The sequence below is a fragment of the Macaca thibetana genome, chromosome 4 (assembly GCF_024542745.1).
Source record: "Macaca thibetana thibetana isolate TM-01 chromosome 4, ASM2454274v1, whole genome shotgun sequence".
NCBI lineage: Eukaryota > Metazoa > Chordata > Mammalia > Primates > Cercopithecidae > Macaca > Macaca thibetana.
Window position 1 is genome coordinate 97,597,190 of NC_065581.1, and position 19,707 is coordinate 97,616,896.

General features: G+C 34.4%; 1 protein-coding gene and 1 pseudogene across 9 annotated transcripts in view; one reads left to right on the plus strand and one right to left on the minus strand.

Moving 5' to 3' along the window:
- ASCC3 (activating signal cointegrator 1 complex subunit 3) overlaps window positions 1–19,707 on the minus strand; it is a 372,407-nt gene that overhangs the window by 17,160 nt on the left and 335,540 nt on the right. For all 9 annotated transcript variants that reach the window (XM_050786660.1, XM_050786663.1, XM_050786659.1 and 6 more), the window contains one exon: window positions 15,501–15,725. In XM_050786660.1, coding sequence (XP_050642617.1) covers window positions 15,501–15,725 — 225 coding nt within the window. The remainder of the gene's footprint in view (window positions 1–15,500; window positions 15,726–19,707) is intronic.
- LOC126952270 (DCN1-like protein 1) lies at window positions 5,657–6,561 on the plus strand (annotated as a pseudogene).

A 19,707-nucleotide genomic window follows, 5' to 3' on the forward strand; every position in this document is an offset into this window, starting at 1 on the left:
AGATCACTGCCAGGAAGAGTGGCTCATGCCTGTAATCCCAGCACTTTGGGAGGCCAAGGCAGGACAATCACTTAAACCCAGGAGTTCAAGACCAGCTTGGGAACCAGTGAGATCCCGTTAAAAAAAAAAAAATTGCTGGGTGTGGTGGTATGTGCCTGAGGTCCTAGTTACTTGGAGTCTGAGGTGGAAGGATCGCTGGAGCCCAGGAGGTTGAGGCTACTATATACCAGCTTGGGTGACAGAGTGAGACCCTGTCTCAAAAAAAAAAAAAAAAAAAAAAAAAAAAAAGAGAAAATAAGATCATGACAAAGGTTGAAGTGATACATGTCTGTTCAAATTAAATGACATGGGGATGATATATTGTCATCAGAGTTTAAAAGAAAGAGATTTATTTACGCCAAAATGAGAAAAATTATATTAATTTATAAAAACGAAGTTGTTATGTATAAAGTATCACAAGAATGCAAAACACTATGGAAAGATCATCAAAAACAGGAAAGTCTGAGAAACTGTCAGAGCCAAGAGGAGCCTGAGAAATGACTATTGAATTTAAAGGGATATCCACAATGAGATTCTAGAATAGAACTAAGGGCATTAGGTAACATCACACATTGTATACCTGTATCAAAATATTATACGTACCCTCAAAATAGGTACAAGTATTATATATTAAGAAAAAAATTTTAAAAAGAAAAAGGATATTAGGTAAAAATGAAAGAATTCTGAATAAGCATAGACTTTAGTTAATAATTATTTGCCAAAATTGGCTTGTCAATTGTTACAAATGTACTTTACCAATATATTTAAGATGTCAATACTAGGGGAAAAATAGGTTCTATTTTGTATGGGAACTCTGTATTATCTTTGCAGCTTTTCTGGAAATATAAAACTATTCTCAAACAAAAAGTTTATTTTAAAAAATTGTGGAAATTGATCCTAGGCAGTTTGTTAAAACATTAGTTGTTAGACATCTGCTAGAAAATGCACTATTTAGTTCAAGAGCTCCCAGAAGCTTTACAATGATGGGAAAACCCGAAAAAGCTTTCTTGACAGAAAAGTACACTCCTTTAAAGGTTCAGGTCAGTTGCAAGTAATGATACAATATTTTGTCAATAATTAAAATGCTATAAGTACATTTATAAGAATCTTTTTCAATAGCAACAGTTGTTCATAGTAACTTTCTCCTGAACTTTTACCCCCAGAAGGTTAGCATTCAGGAAGCTCAGCTGCTGTCTAACAAACTTAATTAATCAAAAAGTCATTTCCGAGCTGTAACTATGAGTAAAAGCGCTTCAAGTGTGCTAGCAAGCCTACAAGTTAATCAAAATGCTAATGCAGTACAAATTAAAGTTGTGATTAACATTTCACAGTAGCTGCTTAAGTGAATTGATCACACAAATGGGTTAAGCATTACTCATTTCCTACAGCCCCAACCGGGAAAAGGGTTGTTATGTGGGTATGAGAAGAGGAGCAAGGGGTAGAAGGATCCTTCATAATAGCATCATATCATCAATAAACCACCACCAAATTGTTACACAAAAGCTTACAGGTAAAGTCACCCAGGGGGAAAACAGCCTTCCAAATTATATTATAGTCCTTGAAGGGAGATTGGCTATAAATCCACAAGAGTAAGTAAAGGTGTTTAACACCTCAAAATCCACACATTTGTGTTAGTTTTGGGAAAGCTAAATGCATCAGCTCTGTATCACTTCCCTAGTGGAGAATGGTGCTTTGTTTTAGGTGGTGTTTTGGGTGTTCTACTGTGGAGATAAAATATAGCTTTGATCATCTAGGACTAGGATTCTGCACCATTGTGTGGTCCTTTACATTTGGTATAATAACCATTCAGGATTAAGTTCATTTAGAATTATTTGTTTTTAAATAGTCATCCATTAATACACCTTCATCAGGTTTTTATGGCAGAATGTGAACTCCTGGCAGTCTGGCCAGGAATGCAGCCTGAATTTAGACTTCACCCTCATCTCTATGAATTTGATAAAGTCACACTGATATTTACAATAAATAAACTACATTTGTTTATAGATAATTCAAATTTGGTAGAAAATCTTAAAAACATCGTAAGACTCTACAAACAAAAAATCTTTTTCCAATCTTTCCTGTAAAAGAACTAAAAAGAAAAAAGTGAAATATTGATTTGCCTATGATATAGAGATCTATATATCCCAAGCATTGTACTCAAGTCACCTTAACAGTGTCATTATAGTTGATAAGTTTCCAGCATACTTTAGATGATACAAAAGACCCCAAATGTATGCTTATGGTATTAATGCTCATAGTTCCTTGAAACATATCCACAAATTATTTACTTATAATCTACCCATCTTTTTTTTTTTTTTGAGACGGAGTCTCGCTCTGTTGCCCAGGCTGGAGTGCAGTGACTGGATCTCGGCTCACTCACAAGCTCTGCCTCCCAGGTTCACGCCATTCTCCTGCCTCAGTCTCCCAAGTAGCTGGGACTACAGGCGCCCGCCACCACGCCCAGCTAATTTTTTGTATTTTTAGTACAGACGGGGTTGCAGCGTGTTAGCCAGGATAGTCTTGATCTCCTGACCTCGTGATCCGCCCGTGTTGGCCTTCCAAAGTGCTGGGATTACAAGCGTGAGCCACCGCACCCGGCCTAATCTACCCATCTTTTTCTCAAAATGATTAGAAGCTTTCTGAAGCTTCTTGTGCAGTACTGTCTATTTAAAGAGAATGTTTTCTTGGTCTAATTATAAGCATTTAAAAATCTGAAAAGATTCTACAAAAATACACAAAAGACTTTATCTACCATTTGCTATATCAAAACATGTCGTACAAGTATTGCATTAAGGGTTTGACCAAGTACTTCTATCGTTAAGCTCAGCAACACCCGGACTATTTTCATTGCTAAATGTATTTAAACTCCGCAATTCTAAAACTCATTTGTTTAAATGACACTGACATTCTTTAATACATCACCAACACAATGAGTCTGTGCTTAGTGCATCTATATGTAAACACTCTGTTCCATGGCAATTCTACCTCCTGGCATCATAAAATATTCCTGTGCTTTTTTATCTACTACAAATGAGAATCATTTGTTAATGAAAATATAGAACCAGCTTACAGTCATAATACCTTTCACTTAAAATAATTTTTAATGAAAAATACCCACATCGCTATATCTTCTTTTTCTTCCCTTATTCTTTCCTATTCTCAGACTCTACTGTGTGTATCCATAAATATACACACACATCTTTTTTTTTTTTTTTGATGACATCTCACTCTGTCACCCATGCTGGAGTGCAGCAGCATGAATCATGGCTCACCACAGCCTCAAACTCCTGGGCTCCGATGATCCCCCTGCCTTAGCCTCCTAAGTAGCTGGGACTATAGGTGAGTGCCACTATGCCCAACTAATTTTTTTTATTTTTTGTAGATATGGGGACTTACTTTGTTGTTGCCCAGGCTGTTCTCAAATTCCTGGCCTCAAGTGATCCTCCTGCCTCAGCCTCCCCCTGTTGGGATCACTGGTGTGAGCTACTGCACTTGGCTCATACATATCTTAAGGTTATCTGCCAATATACTTTAAAAAATAGATTGAAGATAAAATGCATTTTCAGAATATCTGTGAATTACAGGAAAAATATAATACTAGCTATGTGAAATGTAATATGCTTTTAGCTTATCAGAAGTTGTTACAGAGATTAAGAGTTCAAATCACTGTTTTGAAGTTTAGGCTAAACAACAATCCCACCAATAAGCTTGTAAATATTTGTTTTTGCAAATATAGGAAGGTTGTCTAAATGAAGAAAGGTATACCCATACAATTCATATACTTCTTCCTGTTATTTATGCAGTTGATTAAAGTTATTTTTTTTTTGGCTAGCACATATGACAATTGATAAAGCCTATTAGAACATTGTGACATTAATTGGAGTCTACGTAGTATCTCACATGCAAAAGAGAAGAAAGACTGGAAACTCGGTAGATCAAAAAGACTTGTCTGCTTGTTTCTATGGAGTAGTCATTCTTTTATGCCTTTTCTTTCTTAATAAACTTGCTTTCACTAAAAGAAAAAAAAATACTTGGGTGTTAAGGAAAATAATATAAAATGAAAGCTCCCGTATTAAAGTTAGAGCCAAGACTATATAAAACAATGGAAACGTATCCACTGGAACGTAGCTCCTTAAAGGTCTTCCTTTCAGGCACACTGAATCACCCAGAATACTTTCAAAGCAGCTGTGCTGGCTACTTCCACTAGGGCAATGGAATATGAATTCAATCTATACTAACATTTACCTTGGAAGACAGATCTTTACATTCTTCCTCAATAGTAAAGAGGAGATATCTGCTATCTTTTGGGGGAATTGGTAGTTCCTTATCTTGAGGCAAGGTACCTCTAAGATTGCCTACTACTTCTAGAAGTTTGAAGTTTTCAAGAAGAACCAGTAGATGGACAAAGCTTGCTATCCAGGTGGCCCCATCAGTGGTGGTGGTGTTGGTGGTTAGACAGTGAAAGAAGCCAAAAAGCTAACCTAAGGAGGCAAACCTTAAAATGACAGAAGAACATAAAGTGTGTGTGTGTGTTTGTGTGTGTGTGTGTGTGTATGTGTGTATGTATATGTGTTTATTGTAGTACACCTACGCAGAAATTATTCTAGTGTGCATTTACCTTTTATTATAGGGTTATCTTATAATTATGATGTTATTCTTCCTTCTCCCTATGGATCAACAATCTGATCTTTCTCTCATTATTTTCAATTATTGTAGCTTTATGGGAGAATGTGAGGAAACAAATGGTTAATTCATTAGTTTATATAGCATAATATAAAAACTTGAGAAGACGCATAAGCAGTTGATACAAAAAAGGCAAACACTACCAACTGGGCACTGTAGAGTGATATAATAAAGCAGTTACAAATATTCAATCATATTAACAAGTCCCTCTAAGAAACTGGTTAAAGTAATTATAGGCAGACTGTTGAAAAGGGAACCAGAGTAATTAAAAGGAGGTGATTTAAGTATACATTGAAAAACAGGGATTAAAAATATTATTCATGGTCTAATGGGAATTCTTGGTTAAAAAATGTAGAAATTTCTGTGAAGTTCTCAAATTTTAAAATAAATTCTCACTAGATCGTGTGTACAATTTTAAAGTCCATCAATATAGGACAAAGGGAACACAGTGAAATACATTTTTATGGTATATCCAACCTGTGTTGTAGGCTGTTTTTGCCTTCTGACGTGATTTTGGGAAAGTTACTTAGTCTTCATCTTAAATAATGAGAATATTGTACTGCTTCACTAGACTATTGTAGAAAATGGGTCAATTACATGCAAAGCAAGTACAACAAACAGGGCCTGATACAAAGAAAGCCCTCAATAAATGTTCATCATTACCACCACTGTCATGATGTTTGCTTTATGGCCCATCATTAAATAGTTATTATTTTTTTTCTTTTTTGGTAGGAGGTACAGGGATGGTGTATAGTTCTCCAGATATTCTGGTATAATTTGGTATTTAACATACATTAATTCCAATTTAAATTTGCAAGCATAGGTTTCTAGAAATCTTTCTAATCAGTGTACACTGTCACAGTTCTCTATGTGCATGTATATGTGTGATGTGTTTTCCTTTCACAAATTAACATCATTTTTCTTGTAGTCTTTAAGGATATTGCTGCTCATTTGCTGCGGAGCCAGAGGAGGAGGGGAGAGCCTTGGAAGACACCAACATGAACAAGTTGAAATCATCACAGAAAGATAAAGTTCATCAGTTTATGATCTTCACACAATTTAGTGAAAAGAACCTCAGTAAGTTGTCTATCTCAAAATGACTGGAAGTTTGATGTTGTAACAGATAATTTTTTCCAAAATCCTGAACTTTATATACAAGAGAGTGTAAAAGGATCGCTGGACAGGAAGAAGTTAGAACAAATGTACAATAGATACAAAGATCCTCAACATGAGAATAAAATTGGAATAGATGGTATATAGCAGTTCTGTGATGGCCTGGCACTCAATCCAGCCAGCATTAGTGTGTTGATTATTGCATGGAAGTTCAGAGCAACAACACAGTGTGAGTTCTCCAAACAGGAGTTCATGGATGGCATGGCAGAAGTAGGATGTGACAGCATAGAAAAACTAAAGGCCCAGATACCCAAGACGGAACAAGAATTGAAAGAACCAGGACGATTTAAGGACTTTTACCAGGTTACTTTTAATTTTGCAAAGAATCCAGGACAAAAAGGAGTAGATCTAGAAATGGCCATTGTCTACTGGAACTTAGTGCTTAATAGAAGATTTAAATTCTTAGACTTATGGAATAAATTTTTGTTGGAACATCATAAACGATCAATACCAAAAGACACTTGGAATCTTCTTTTAGACTTCACTACAGTGATTGCAGATCACGTGTCTAATTGTGATAAAGAAGGAGCATGGCCTGTTCTTATTGATGACTTTGTGGAATTTGCATGCCCTCAAATTGCTGGGACAAAAAGTACAAGAGTGTAGCACTAAAGGAACCTTCTAGAATGTACATAGTCTGTACAATAAATACAACAGAAAATTGCACAGTCAATTTCTGCTGGCTGGACTGAACTAAAGATCAATTCTCACAATTCAGACTGAGGGTTGGGACAAAACTTTAAGGATACATCTTGGACCATATCATATTTCATTCTTCTAATGGTGGTTTGGGCTTGTCTTCTAGTCTGGGATGCTCTAAACACTTATAATTCCAACACTGTGGATTTCATCTTATATCCGTGGACCATCCTACTTTATTCTCACATAAGTCCTAGAAGCTTTATGGTGATTATTTTGAGGTTTCCATTCTCACATAAAGCACAACGCTGTCTTCATTAGAAAACAGGTGGCATAAGAATTAAACATATGAACATCACAAAACAATTTGTAAGAACTGCTTAAATATATGCTTTGGGCTAGTTGCAAAGACTATGCTAACAGCACTTCCAATAAGGGTGATATATTTAGTATACTGGATCTAGAATGGTATTTTGGTTTGGGGGGAATTTTTTTTTTCCTGGCAAATCACATAAGTTGTTGATGTGACTAGAGTATCTGATGAAAAAACAATGTCAGAATAACCAACATGAAAATTTTTTAGGATAACTTGGTGTCTACCTGAAAAATGTATTGTGTTTCAGACTCTTGATTTCAAAAGGTTCACAGAACTAGTCTGAGCTTACCTTACCCATGTTTATATATAGTTGTCCTACGGGGAGATTTTATTTAGAAAATGTCTGCATAATGTAAGATTCTACTCCTGTCTACATTATGCACTACATAATTGGACTTCATTATGCTTTTGAAATGCTTATCTGCCTGTCACATAAGTTAAACTATTTAATTTGTTTAGAATGTTTTGGATTGCTACACAACACAATATTCTAAATTTAGGCATGAGGGTTTATTTTTTGTTTTGTTTTTACTTTTTTTTTTTTTGTCATTGCACTATGGAACACAAATGAAATTCTCTTAATTTATAAGAAGACAGTAGGAGTTAAATTTTGAAAATGGTTGTGATGAGCCATGAAGTTCAATCTTTATAATACAGATACTGCTCTTTCAGACAAATAGTCCATTTTTGATGACTTCTTATTTTTTTGAAATTGCTTTAACTGCTAATCACTGTGGTTGCCAAATATTTACTTCAGGAGCAAAGATTTTCAAACAAGCATACACGATGCAAAATACCAATCTGGCTTCTAGTCTGTTTTCTGTTTTTGTTTCATTCAGATTAGCTCAGTTTTCTCATCAAAGCAGAATGCTATCTTTTGTGTGTGTGTGTGTGTGTGTGTGTGTGTGTGTGTATGTATATTTTATTGCAAGACCCATGAGCTGCTTTTATGCTGAAAATGGTCATTTTTCTGTTCACTTACTGACACTCAAAGAAGGGTTCTTTGCTTTCTAAACATTTCCATAAGGCAGGCTAGAAATGTAATACTTCAAATGTCAGATGATTATGGTCTTTTGATAAGAATAGATTCTGCTTGGTATATCCAGGCACTCTCTAAGGTCTAGGGTTGATATTAACAAAGGAACGTACTTCAGAATAGCAGTATATTTTATGCAAATATGGAAATTATTTTAAGAAACAATGACATATTAAAACTGCTTTTCATTTACATGATTTTGAAATAGACTAGAAAGCTTTTCTTATAGACATATTAATATTCCAATCATAACTTTAATTCAAGAATATAGTTTTACCAAAAGAAAAATTTGAAAATTTATATTCAGGCTACTGGAATTGGTTATTAAAAGCAAAAGGAAAAAGAAGAACCTTGCTGCTTTCAGTATTACCTGATTTCATTTTTGTAAATATAAAGAGGAATTTTAATTATAAAAAATTTTTGAAAGATATATATGTCTATATATGTATATGTACTGTTTTGTTTCCTGTCTTGAAGATTTTAAGTTATGGTTATTGTTTTCAGACTGATTAATTCACATATGCTGTGTTTTGAAATAAGATCCCATTAGCTGTTTTTTGTTTATTTTTTTTTTTCAATATAAAGTGTTTTCTTTAAAAGTCTGATACTGGTTCATGGCCTAGTGCCTTGGATTTCACATATTTTTCTTTTTAAATGCAAAACCTTTTCAACAGAATAGTGTTTGTCATCAGGTAAGTACTAAATATTCATAATTACTGTTTAATTATAAACAAAAACACATAAAAGCTTTGAATATAGTTATGGAGCATTAAAATTAAGGTTGTTCACTATGATGGCATCTTAGAATTAAACAAAACTTTTACTAGGGCTGAAAAAAAAAGAATATTGCTGCTAAAGTTCTTTAAAATAAATCTTAAAATACCTACAAGTGTTTCGATCTCAAATAAATCTTAAAATACACACAAGTGTTTTGATCTGTTAAAATGTAGGCTGTAGGCTTGATAACATGAGCTGAAGGGCAAATCTAGCCTCTATGACTTCTGAAAAAAAAATTTCCCAAATTAACTCAGTAAACTGACAGCACAACTAAACTTGGAAACACACAGCCCTCTGCTTCTCAGATCACTGAGTTCAGGCTCCATAAGCCATGGTTTCTCTTTTGGCATAACACATATGAAAGTTCAATTACTGGGAAGTTTTGAAGTACATACCATATATAGGAAGTAGTGAGAGTGACTGAGATATAAACACATATTCTTATACTATTTGGCTTAGTATTGTATTTAGATGTTTTTCATTTAAATGAAGATTATTTTTTAATTTGTAGACTGGTGGCGCTTCTTAGAAAGGATCAGAGATATCAGAGCAAGAATAAAAGTCCTGGAATCTCCATTTGGTTTCAGCACAAATTGCCTCAACAAATCACCTTTAGCAGAGCTATTTAACTTCTCTAAAAACCAACTGCTTTGCTCTTTGATAAAAAACAGTGTCAGCGCTAGGTGTGGTAGCTCACACCTGTAATCCCAGGAGTTTGAGACAAGACTGGGCAACATGGCAAAACTCTATCTCTACAAAAAATACAAAAAAATTAGCCAGGCGCGGTGGCTTGCACCTGTAGTCCCAGCTACTCAGGAGGCTGAGGTGGGAGAATCCATTGAGCCCAGAAGTCAAGGGTGCAGTGAGCCAAGATGGTGTCACTGCACTCCAGCCTGGGAGACAGAACAAGATCCTGTTACCCAGGCAAAAACCAAAAATCAAAAATCAAAACCAACCAACGAAACAAAAAACACACAAAAAAGGCAGAGAGGTACTCAAAACACTAGACATTTATCATTAGTTCTGGTTTTGTCACCAAATTTGAAAATTTAGGCAACTCACTTATATTTTTGATACTTTTTACTTTTAATTTTTCCATAAGAGCGAACATGAAGCTTTTCTTTGGTATATCCAGCACAGAAAGGCTGTCATATCACTTACTACATTTTACAAATACATTTTATAGTTAATATGATCAAGAAGAGGATTTCAAAGGTAAAGGGCAAGGACAGTCAATTCCATAATTATGCAATTTACAAATTAGAATATTCTAAACAGATTTTAAAAATTGAGATATGTATAGTAATTTTAACATTTATTTTTGTTAAGGGGGATAGCAAAGGAAATGCTAGTAACAGTAAAATATTAAAAGGAACCATGACAAAAATATCTCAAACCAAAAAATGACACAAATGCCCTTGATACATAATTTGAAATGGGATAGGAGAAGCAAAGGCAGGCTGTATTGTAGACTCTGACTTCAAGCCAGGAGGAATAATTCTACTACAACTACGTTTTTCTTTTGTGAAAGACTACTAGAACATGAGTAGTCAAGACTACAGAGTTTTCATAACCTGGATGATGGTGCAAATAAAAGGTAGGCTTCTATGAAATAAAGGGAATAGTTAAGTTACTATGATAAAGCAAGGAAATAAAAGAACTACCAAGAATGAAGATACTAAGACCTATTTCCGAGTCCTGAAATTGTTGTTTACTTTATAAACATTAACTAAAGCACCACTCTTCTAAGGTGTTAGCTTTACTCAGACACCAAAGGTTAAGTGACTTGTCTATGGCCTTATACTAAAATGGCAGCAGAGGAGAATTTACAGTCAGAACTGGTGGCAGATTCCCATCCACAGTTCACAAGATCATGCTGATGTCCCATGAGAGCGGTAGTATAGTTTTCAATCAGCCAGCAGAGCTGCAAACTGCTTAAACCCGTACTTTCTAAGGCCAATAGTACCCACGTATCAAATGAAAACAACAGGGTACAGAATTAGAACTGCCAATCAGTCATTCTCTCCAAGTTTCCCACTGGCAACTCTAATATTCTTTCCTCTTAATGGCTTATTTACTTTCATACAATTTTGTAGAGAAATTCCAAGAGTGAGAGGATTCAGAATATGAGCTTTTTTTTTTTGAGATGGAGTCTCGCTCTGCCACCCAGGCTAGAGTGCAGCAGCGTGATCTTGGCTCACTGCAACCTCTGCCTCCCGGGTTCAAGCAGTTCTCAGCCTCAGCCTCCCGAGTAGCTGGGATTACAGGCACCCGCCACAACCCCCGGCTAATTTGTGTATTTTTAGTAGAGGTGGGATTTCACCATCTTGGCCAGGCTGGTCTTGAATTCCTGAACTCGTGATCCACCTGCCTTGGCTTCTTAAAGTGCTGGGATTATAGGCATGAGCCATGGCACCCAGCAGAAGCTGGTTTTCATCTCTTTACAATGCAGCTTCCTTCCAGGTGGCTTCCGACAAGCCAAGTCAAACATTTAAGATGGTCAAAACTAATGCTTATAACTTAAAATAGAGGAAAACTGCACACACAAATGCCTAATAACAGATAACTCACTAAATAAATTATGAAATTTTATATGAGGGAATATAGCATAGCCATTAGAAATTATTCTTGAGAACAATGTTTAATGCTATAAATTATTAGGCATTTATAAAATAACATAAGATATTTCTATAAGAAAAAAGTGAATGTGTGTGTGTGTAAATTTACCAAGAAAAAGTCTCCAAAGAAAAAAAAGAACTGTACACAACTGCTGCATTTTAGTTAGTATCTGCTTTTTGCAAGAGAAAGGGTTGGTAATTCTAAAACTACACCACTGAATATTCTAGGATTGAGGAGCTAAATAAATATATCTTTATTAACAATACTGTGATACCTTACAGGTAGAAAGAGGAGTTATTAATAAAAAAGGAGGAAGACTAAGTGAACCCTTTGGTCTTAGATTGACATACAAGGTATAAGAATGATAAATATAGATGTTTTTACACACACATACACATGTCCATGAGAGGTAAATGGGCATGCAAATAAATATATATGTCTGTGTATACATACTTACATTTCCTTGTTTTGTACACAGAGAGGGCCTAGAAGCAAAGACTCCCAAGTAGCAGTGGAATGCAGAAAGCACCCAGATTTTCTATTTTTGAGACAGGGTCTTGCTCTGTCACCCAGGCTGGAGCACAGTGGCTTGATCATGGCTCATTGCAGCCTTGACCTCCTGGGTTCAAGCAATTCTCTCACCTTGGCACCCGCTACCGTCCACCACCACACCTAGCTAATTTTTAATTTTATTTTTGTGGAGATGGGGTCTTGGCCTCCCAAAGTGCTGAGATTAAAGGTATGAACTACTATGCTCAGTCCAGATTTTAGTTTCTACAACCATCTCTAATAAAAGGAACCAAGGTTCTTATAAAAAAAAAATGGCTGATTCCAAGGCTGGGGTGATGGAGTGACAGCACAAGATGCCAGAATGCAAGGTAGTATTCAAGAAACACTGTGGTGAGTCTATGCTTATATAAATAAATAACTGAATAAAGTAAATAAATGGGGAAGAAGGGAAGTTCTTCCTTATCGTATAATTCCAAGAATCATTAAAATAGAAATTCACAATAGTAATTGTTCTGGGCAAATATCACAAATGGATGCTGCAAATAATGTTAAAAACTATGACAAGAAACAGAATATTTATATAATCTCAAAGTTATTTTCCAAAGTATATTTATTAATTACAAAAAAAAAGTAACTAGAGAAGAAGGCTGGTAGACATCACCTCAATTGTATAAAGTCAATATCATTGCCACACACATCTGTCATAAGCCTCCTGATACGATACACTAAGAGGACAAACCATCACTGCTGCCGTATTCTTGACAAAGAATACCATAAACTTAAATGTAATCATAACTGGCAAATCCAAACTGTGGGATAATTCCATAAAATAACTGCCTGGTACTCTTCACAAGTGCCAAGAAAGACAAGAAGGCCAAGGCGACATGACAACTAAATGCAATCTGGGATCCTGAATTGGATCATGGTACAGAGAGAGAAAGGGCAATTATTGGGATAAAATTCATACTGACAAAATTTGAATAGGTCTGTAGATTTGTTAATAGGACTGGACCAACACCGAGTTAAGATGTTAACTTTTGGGGAGGTTGGGTAACAGGTATAAGAAAATTTCATTGCAGTATTTTGCAAATACTTGTAAGCTTGAAATTATTTCAAAACAAAAGTCTAATTTAAAAAAAATTAAAAATTCATTGAAAAAAAGAAAAGAGCCTCATATTCATGTGAGTGAAGGTATAATTACTATGAATGACTTTAATTTTAGTATGCTGCTTTTCAAATTATCTACAATGAAGTGTACTATTTTTATAATTAAAGAGAAAATGATTTCTCTTTAGATGCTATTTATAAGGATCAACCATATTTAAGGAATATAAACATTATCCCAGACACTGTATATAAGATATATATAGATATATATACTATATAAATATATATACTGTATATAAAAATATCTAATAGAGGCTAAAAAGTATCTGGCTGAATCCTTTTCCTTAAAAGTAAATTTAGAAACAGACTCCTTTAAGAAATTTCCTAGATTATTATCTAGTTTTTGAATCGTTATTGACTGAGTGCTAAAAAAGAATCAATGAACTGATCACACAATATAGGTTTTAGAAGTAATCCACATACAAAAATTATAACGTACAATCAAAATATCTGTAAATATAAAAACTTAATTTATCTTGCCGTTTCTCTTCAACCCTTTCTGACCCCAGAGTTCATTAACAAGTCAGTGTTTGAGAGAGGAAAGGAAGTTATAGGAAACACAAATGAGTATCCAGGGCAACAGCTAAAACTTTAGGACCTTTAACCTTTGTGAAGTGTGACTAATAAGCAGTAGCAAATCACCTTCCTCAATAAGTAAACCATGTGTTAGTTACAAAAGAGTGTAAAAACATGTTATATGTTTATTATAGCCTTACTTCCCTTCCAATTTTTGATAACTTGAGCTTACTCTCTCTTTTTATAGTACTTCTAGTTTCTAAAACAATAAAATTGTTATTTTTGATAATAAAAACACTTGAGGTTAATTTTAAAACATTCAAACATTTAAGAACAGCATAAAGAAGAAATTAAAAATCACCTGAATTCCTGCTACCCAGATACGGCTACTGTTAAACTTTTGGTGGACACCATTCTGGATCTCCTCTCTGGGTATATATTCATATATAGATATGGACATTCTACACAAATGTAGAGTTCATAAATGGAATTGTAATATTTTGTAGTATTCTAATAACCTGAGAGATACTTAGGTTATTTCCAAGCCTTAACTTTGCAAATCATTTCATAATGTATATTCTTGTATACATATTTATATAGACTAACTTACTCTACCTTTAAAGATCTTAAATCTTTTGAAAATTTTAAAAATGGGTTTTTATGAAAAAAAAAAGTTTAAAAACACGTCCAAAAAAGGTATAAAGTAGAAAATCAAAATCCTTTATAATTGCAATCCTTTAGGTATTCTTCCCCCACCAAAACCAGCTCCTCTGACAATCATCTCCCAGTAATGTTAGCTCCATGCTTCTAGTTGCTATGGAGAAAAGCCTTGAAATCATCTTTGGTTCCTTCCTTCCTTAAAAACCCTTGTTCAATTCATTAGAAGAGTCTGTTAGTTCTCCTTAGAAAAATATTTAGTATCTGACCAATTTTCATCAACCTCACCCATTACTAACCTGATCAAACCACCATCTTTTTATTGTCTAGCACTAGAGCACTTAAGGTATAAAAAGGTCATTAATATGGTTTCAGATTCCACATTGCAACTAACCTTCAAGAAATATCGCTTGTCAGGTTCTAGTGTAGCATTAAAGAAGAATACCCACAATTATCTGAAAAGGCTATAAAAATACTCTTCTCTTTTTAAACTGTTTACCTTTCTAGGCTGGATTTTTTTTCATATACTTCAACTAACACATCCTATTGCAATAGACATTTTATGTTGATTGTAAAAGAAGATATATAAACCTAGTTGATCTCTCATAAGTTGGATATTAAAGATACTTGCAAAATGTAAAAACTGCCATACTTCTCACTAATTTTTTTTATTGTTTTAACCATCTCTTTCGACCTTTTTTACAATAAGCCTCCTGGATATTCCTTGAATATACCAAGTAACTTCCTACATGAAAACTTTCTTAGTGTTTGAATACACACCTGCAGAGACCCTATGGTTTACTCTCTTCTTTCATTTTTAGTTAAATGTTACCTTACCAGTGAGATAGTTCCTGAACACCATATTAAAAAACAGTACAAAACATTACCCTCCATCTTTCTCTTTATTTATTTTACCATTCTTTATTTTTTTAAAGCAGTTATTTAAAAATGCCAGTTATTACCTATTAATTTATATTCTAAATTGTCAGTCTTCCCCAACTTGAGTGAAAGTCCATAATAGAAGGGACTCTTCTGTCTTGTTCATTATTATATGCTCAGTGCCTAGAAAAGTATCTGGCACATAGTTTGCCTTCAATATGTTTTAGTAGAATGGGTGACTAAAACTGCCATCTTATTTCATTTATATTTGTTTTTACTTTGGAAATTCTCGGTATGATCAACCAGTTGTTTCTCAACAATGATACCATAAAGTTGTTAAATGCAAGTGCATTTTATCCTAAAACTAGCAAAAAGAGGGCAGGAATGATGGGAGAAAACACACATAGATATTAGAAGTGACTTTCATACCTGACATACTCTGAGAGCTTGGTCCAAGACTGTTTTGGTATCAGTGTCATAATCTGGGCAGGGCAGCATGGCTCGGCTGAGATGTGCCTGTAGTAGGAGATGTGCTTTGGTGTGAGGGCTGTCAAATGAATGAGGATTTAATTCAATGGGAAGACATTTTGCCAGTTCACTATTCATATGATCTTCATTGTGTCTCACAGGTAAATCTGTATACTCTTCTGCATCCTGGAAAAAAAAAAAAAGCCCCACATGGTTGGATCAAAGTATAATTAATGTACTTCTTAATTCTACTGACATTTAAAACATGGCTCAGAAAAATCATACAATAACTATATCCCTTAGAATTTTGCTTGTTCAATACTATCATAAGCAATGTATTAGTGATAGTGAGTTAGGTACAATCTATGTGAAATTCATGAATGTTCCTTTGTATTTACAGTCAACAAAAATAATAGAGTATTTACTAGTCATCACACACTATGCATGACACTGGGGCCACAGCAGTGAACCAGAAATTGAGAGTTCATCAGGGAAGGTAGATAAAAAAATTCTATAAAGTGTAATAAATGTTATGATATGGTAAAAGTACAGAGTGTTGAATGAAAATTCAGTTTGGGGGACCTTCTTATTTTAGAGGGCGAGGGACAGCTTTCTGGAAAAGTGATGTTTAATTTAAGATCTTCTGAATGAATGGAAGAAATAAGACCGGGCTGGAGAAAGGGGCAAGGACAAGACTGGCAAGATGAGAAAAGGGTAAAGAGCAGAATTAACTTACTATTTATTGTAACCAATTAGATCACACACAGAGTCAGATTGTTCTGGAATGTTTTGATTTTCCATCTTAGATTTTTAGGGTACAGTAGTGAAAAGTAGTCTGCATGATATCAGTCAATAAGTGCCAATTGAACCTACAAGCGAAACTAGAACTGTTGTGTTAAAAAATAGACTGATCTATTTATTAGTGTTTGTTGTGAAACAAAAATCATATTTTCCAAATATGTAGTTATTTGAGATTGTCCATGGATGTTGATATGAATCCTACATCAGACATAGCATTAATTGGATATGTTAATATTCAAACAGGGGCTGGATTTATCCTCCTACTGCAACTGCCCCTTCCTCAAAAAAAAAAAAAAAAAAAAAAAGACAAAACCTATGAAACAGTGGTCTTCAAGATGCTGAACATAAAACTATGAAAGACAATGATCCCTGATACATAGAAAACAAACCAGGTGAGCCTTAGCATTGCCTCAGCTTACTGCATGGAGAGTTACCATACTGTGGTGTAGTGAGAGGAAATCCAGGTACATCTAGAGGACTCCCTGTATTGAGGCGATGAAGACAGCCTTGCCTAAGTAGTGGAGAGTAATTAGCTCTAGGACAAATATTACTCTAGTCTGCCAAGCAAATTAAAAAAGCAACACCTAAAATGATCAAACAGCTTCCAAGTAAATTAACTGCATTCCAGAACAGAGCTCAAGAAGATTTATAGGAATACAAAAAATATAGTACTCAAGAAGGTGAAATTCACAATGTATGGCATCCAATTAAAGATTATCAACTATGCAAAAAAGCAGGAAAAGAGGATCTATAACAAGGAGAATAATCAGTCAATGAAAACTTACGAGTGACATAGATCTTAGAATTAGCAGACAAAGAAAACAGTTGTTGCAACTGTATTTTACATATTTAAAAAGTTACTGACAACTACTCAATTCAAATTTCTAGAGATGAAAATTTCTGGAGATGAGATTTTTCATCTCAGACATTTTGTTTTTTATGAATTTTATTAATGGAAGAATACATATTGAAGAAGAAATTCATAAACTTTAAGACATTAATAGAAACTATTAAAAATGAAATACAAACAGAAAAAAGAATTAAAAAAATCAACACAACATCAATGAGTTGTGAGACAACTTCAAGTGGCCCAATGCACAGTGTGGAAGGAAAGGCAGAAAAAAATTTGAAGAAATAGTCACTGGAAAAGTTCTAATTTGATATAAACTATAAATCTATAGATTCAAGAAATTCAACAAATCTCAAACAAAGAAAACTGAAAACTATACAACTATAATTAATCACTACTGAATTGCTCAAAATCAGTAATAAATAGAAAATATGAAAAGCAGCCAGAGGAAACACTATGTTATATACAGTGGAAGGAAGATAAGAAAGCAAGGTGCTCATCAGAAATAATGCCATAAGGCAACAGTGAAGCAACATCTTTAATTTACTGTAAGAATAACAACTGTCGGGCCGGGCGCGGTGGCTCATGCCTGTAATCCCAGCACTTTGGGAGGCTGAGGTCCGCGGATCACGAGGTCGAGATTGAGACCATCCTGGCCAACACGGTGAAACCCCATCTCTACTAAAACTACAAAAATTAGCTGGGCATGGTCGCGCGTGCCTGTAGTCCCAGCCACTCAGGAGGCCGAGGCAGGAGAATCACTTGAACTTGGGAGGCAGAGGTTGCGGTGAGCCAAGATGGCGCCACTGCACTGCACTCTGGAGACAGAGCAAGAGTCCATCAAAAAAACAAAAACAAAAACAAAAACAAAAACAAAACAATAAAAAAAGGAAAAGAAAAACAACTGTCAATCTAGAATGCTAAAATTCAGTGAAAATAAATATTTCAGAAGTGAAGAATTTTCAAACATACAAAAACTGAAATAATTCAGCTGATGCGCTTAATGTTAAAGTCATTGTTCAGGCAGAAGACAAATTATACCAGATGAAAATATGGATCTACACAAAGAAATGTACACAAAGAGCACTAAAAGTGGTAATTTCATGGATAAATATGTAATAATTTGTTATTACTATTTTAATATCACTGAATACAAAATGATTGTTTAAACAAAAATAATAAATACACATTATGGAGTTTACAATACATGCAAAAGTAAGATATATGACACAATAGCATAATTTCTGGTAGGGGAGAAACAGAGGTATAATATTCTGAGGTTCTCTTATGATACATGACGTCTTATAATATCATTTGAAGATAAACTGTGATGTTAAAAATGTACACCATAAATCCTAAAGCAATTACTAAAATAGCAAAATGCAAGAGTTACAGTTAGTAACTCATCATAGAGGATAAGAAGTAACTAATCTACTCTCCAAGAACTAAAAACGGAACTAACTACCCCTTGACTGGGCAGCTCCAAAGGAAAAAAAATCATTGTATCAAAAAGGTATCTGTACTTGTATGTTTATTGTAGTACTATTCACAATAGCAATGTTATGGAATAAACCCAAGTGTCCATCAATGGATAACTGAATAGAGAAAATGTGGTATGCGCCATGGAATACTATGCAGCCATAAGAAGAATGAAATTATGTCTTCTGCAGCAATATGAATGGAGCTGGAGAACATGTAATCCCACATGTTCTCACATATAAGTGGGAGCTAGACAATGGGTATACATGGACACACATACACGCAGAATTAATAGACACTGGGGACTCCAAAAGGAAGAAGAGTGGGAGCGAGATAAGAATTGAAAAATTACTTATTGGGTACAATGCTCACTACTTGGGTGATGGGTACAATGGAAACCTAACTCCACCACACAATACATCCATGTAACACACCTGCACAGGTACCACCCTGAATCTATAAAAAATGTTTTAAAAATAAATAATTAATCCACATGAAGGTAAAAATAAAGAACAAAAATATAAAGAACATACTTCACACAGAGCATGTGAAGTATGTTTTCATATCATAATGAAATTAAATTAGAAATCAACAACAATCTCTGGAAAACAAATATGATTATATACTTAAACCTAAGCATATCAACAGTCACATTAAATGTAAATGGTCTAAACAACTCCAGTTGAAGTCAGACATTATCTACATAATAAAGCATGACCCAACTAGAGTTGTCCCTTGGTATCCATGGAGGATTGGTTCCAGGACCCCCTGCAGATACTTAAATCCAGATATCCAAGTCTCTTATATAAAATGTGTAATATTTGCATATAACTTACACATATCCTCCTGTATACTTTAAATCATCTCTAGATTACTTATAATACCTAATACAATGTAAATACTATGTACATAATTGTTATATTGTATCGTCTGGGGAATAATGACAACAAAGAAAAGTCTATACATGTTCAGTACAAATGCAGCCATTTTTTGGTTTATGAATATTTTCGATCTGCAATTGATTGAATCTATGAATGC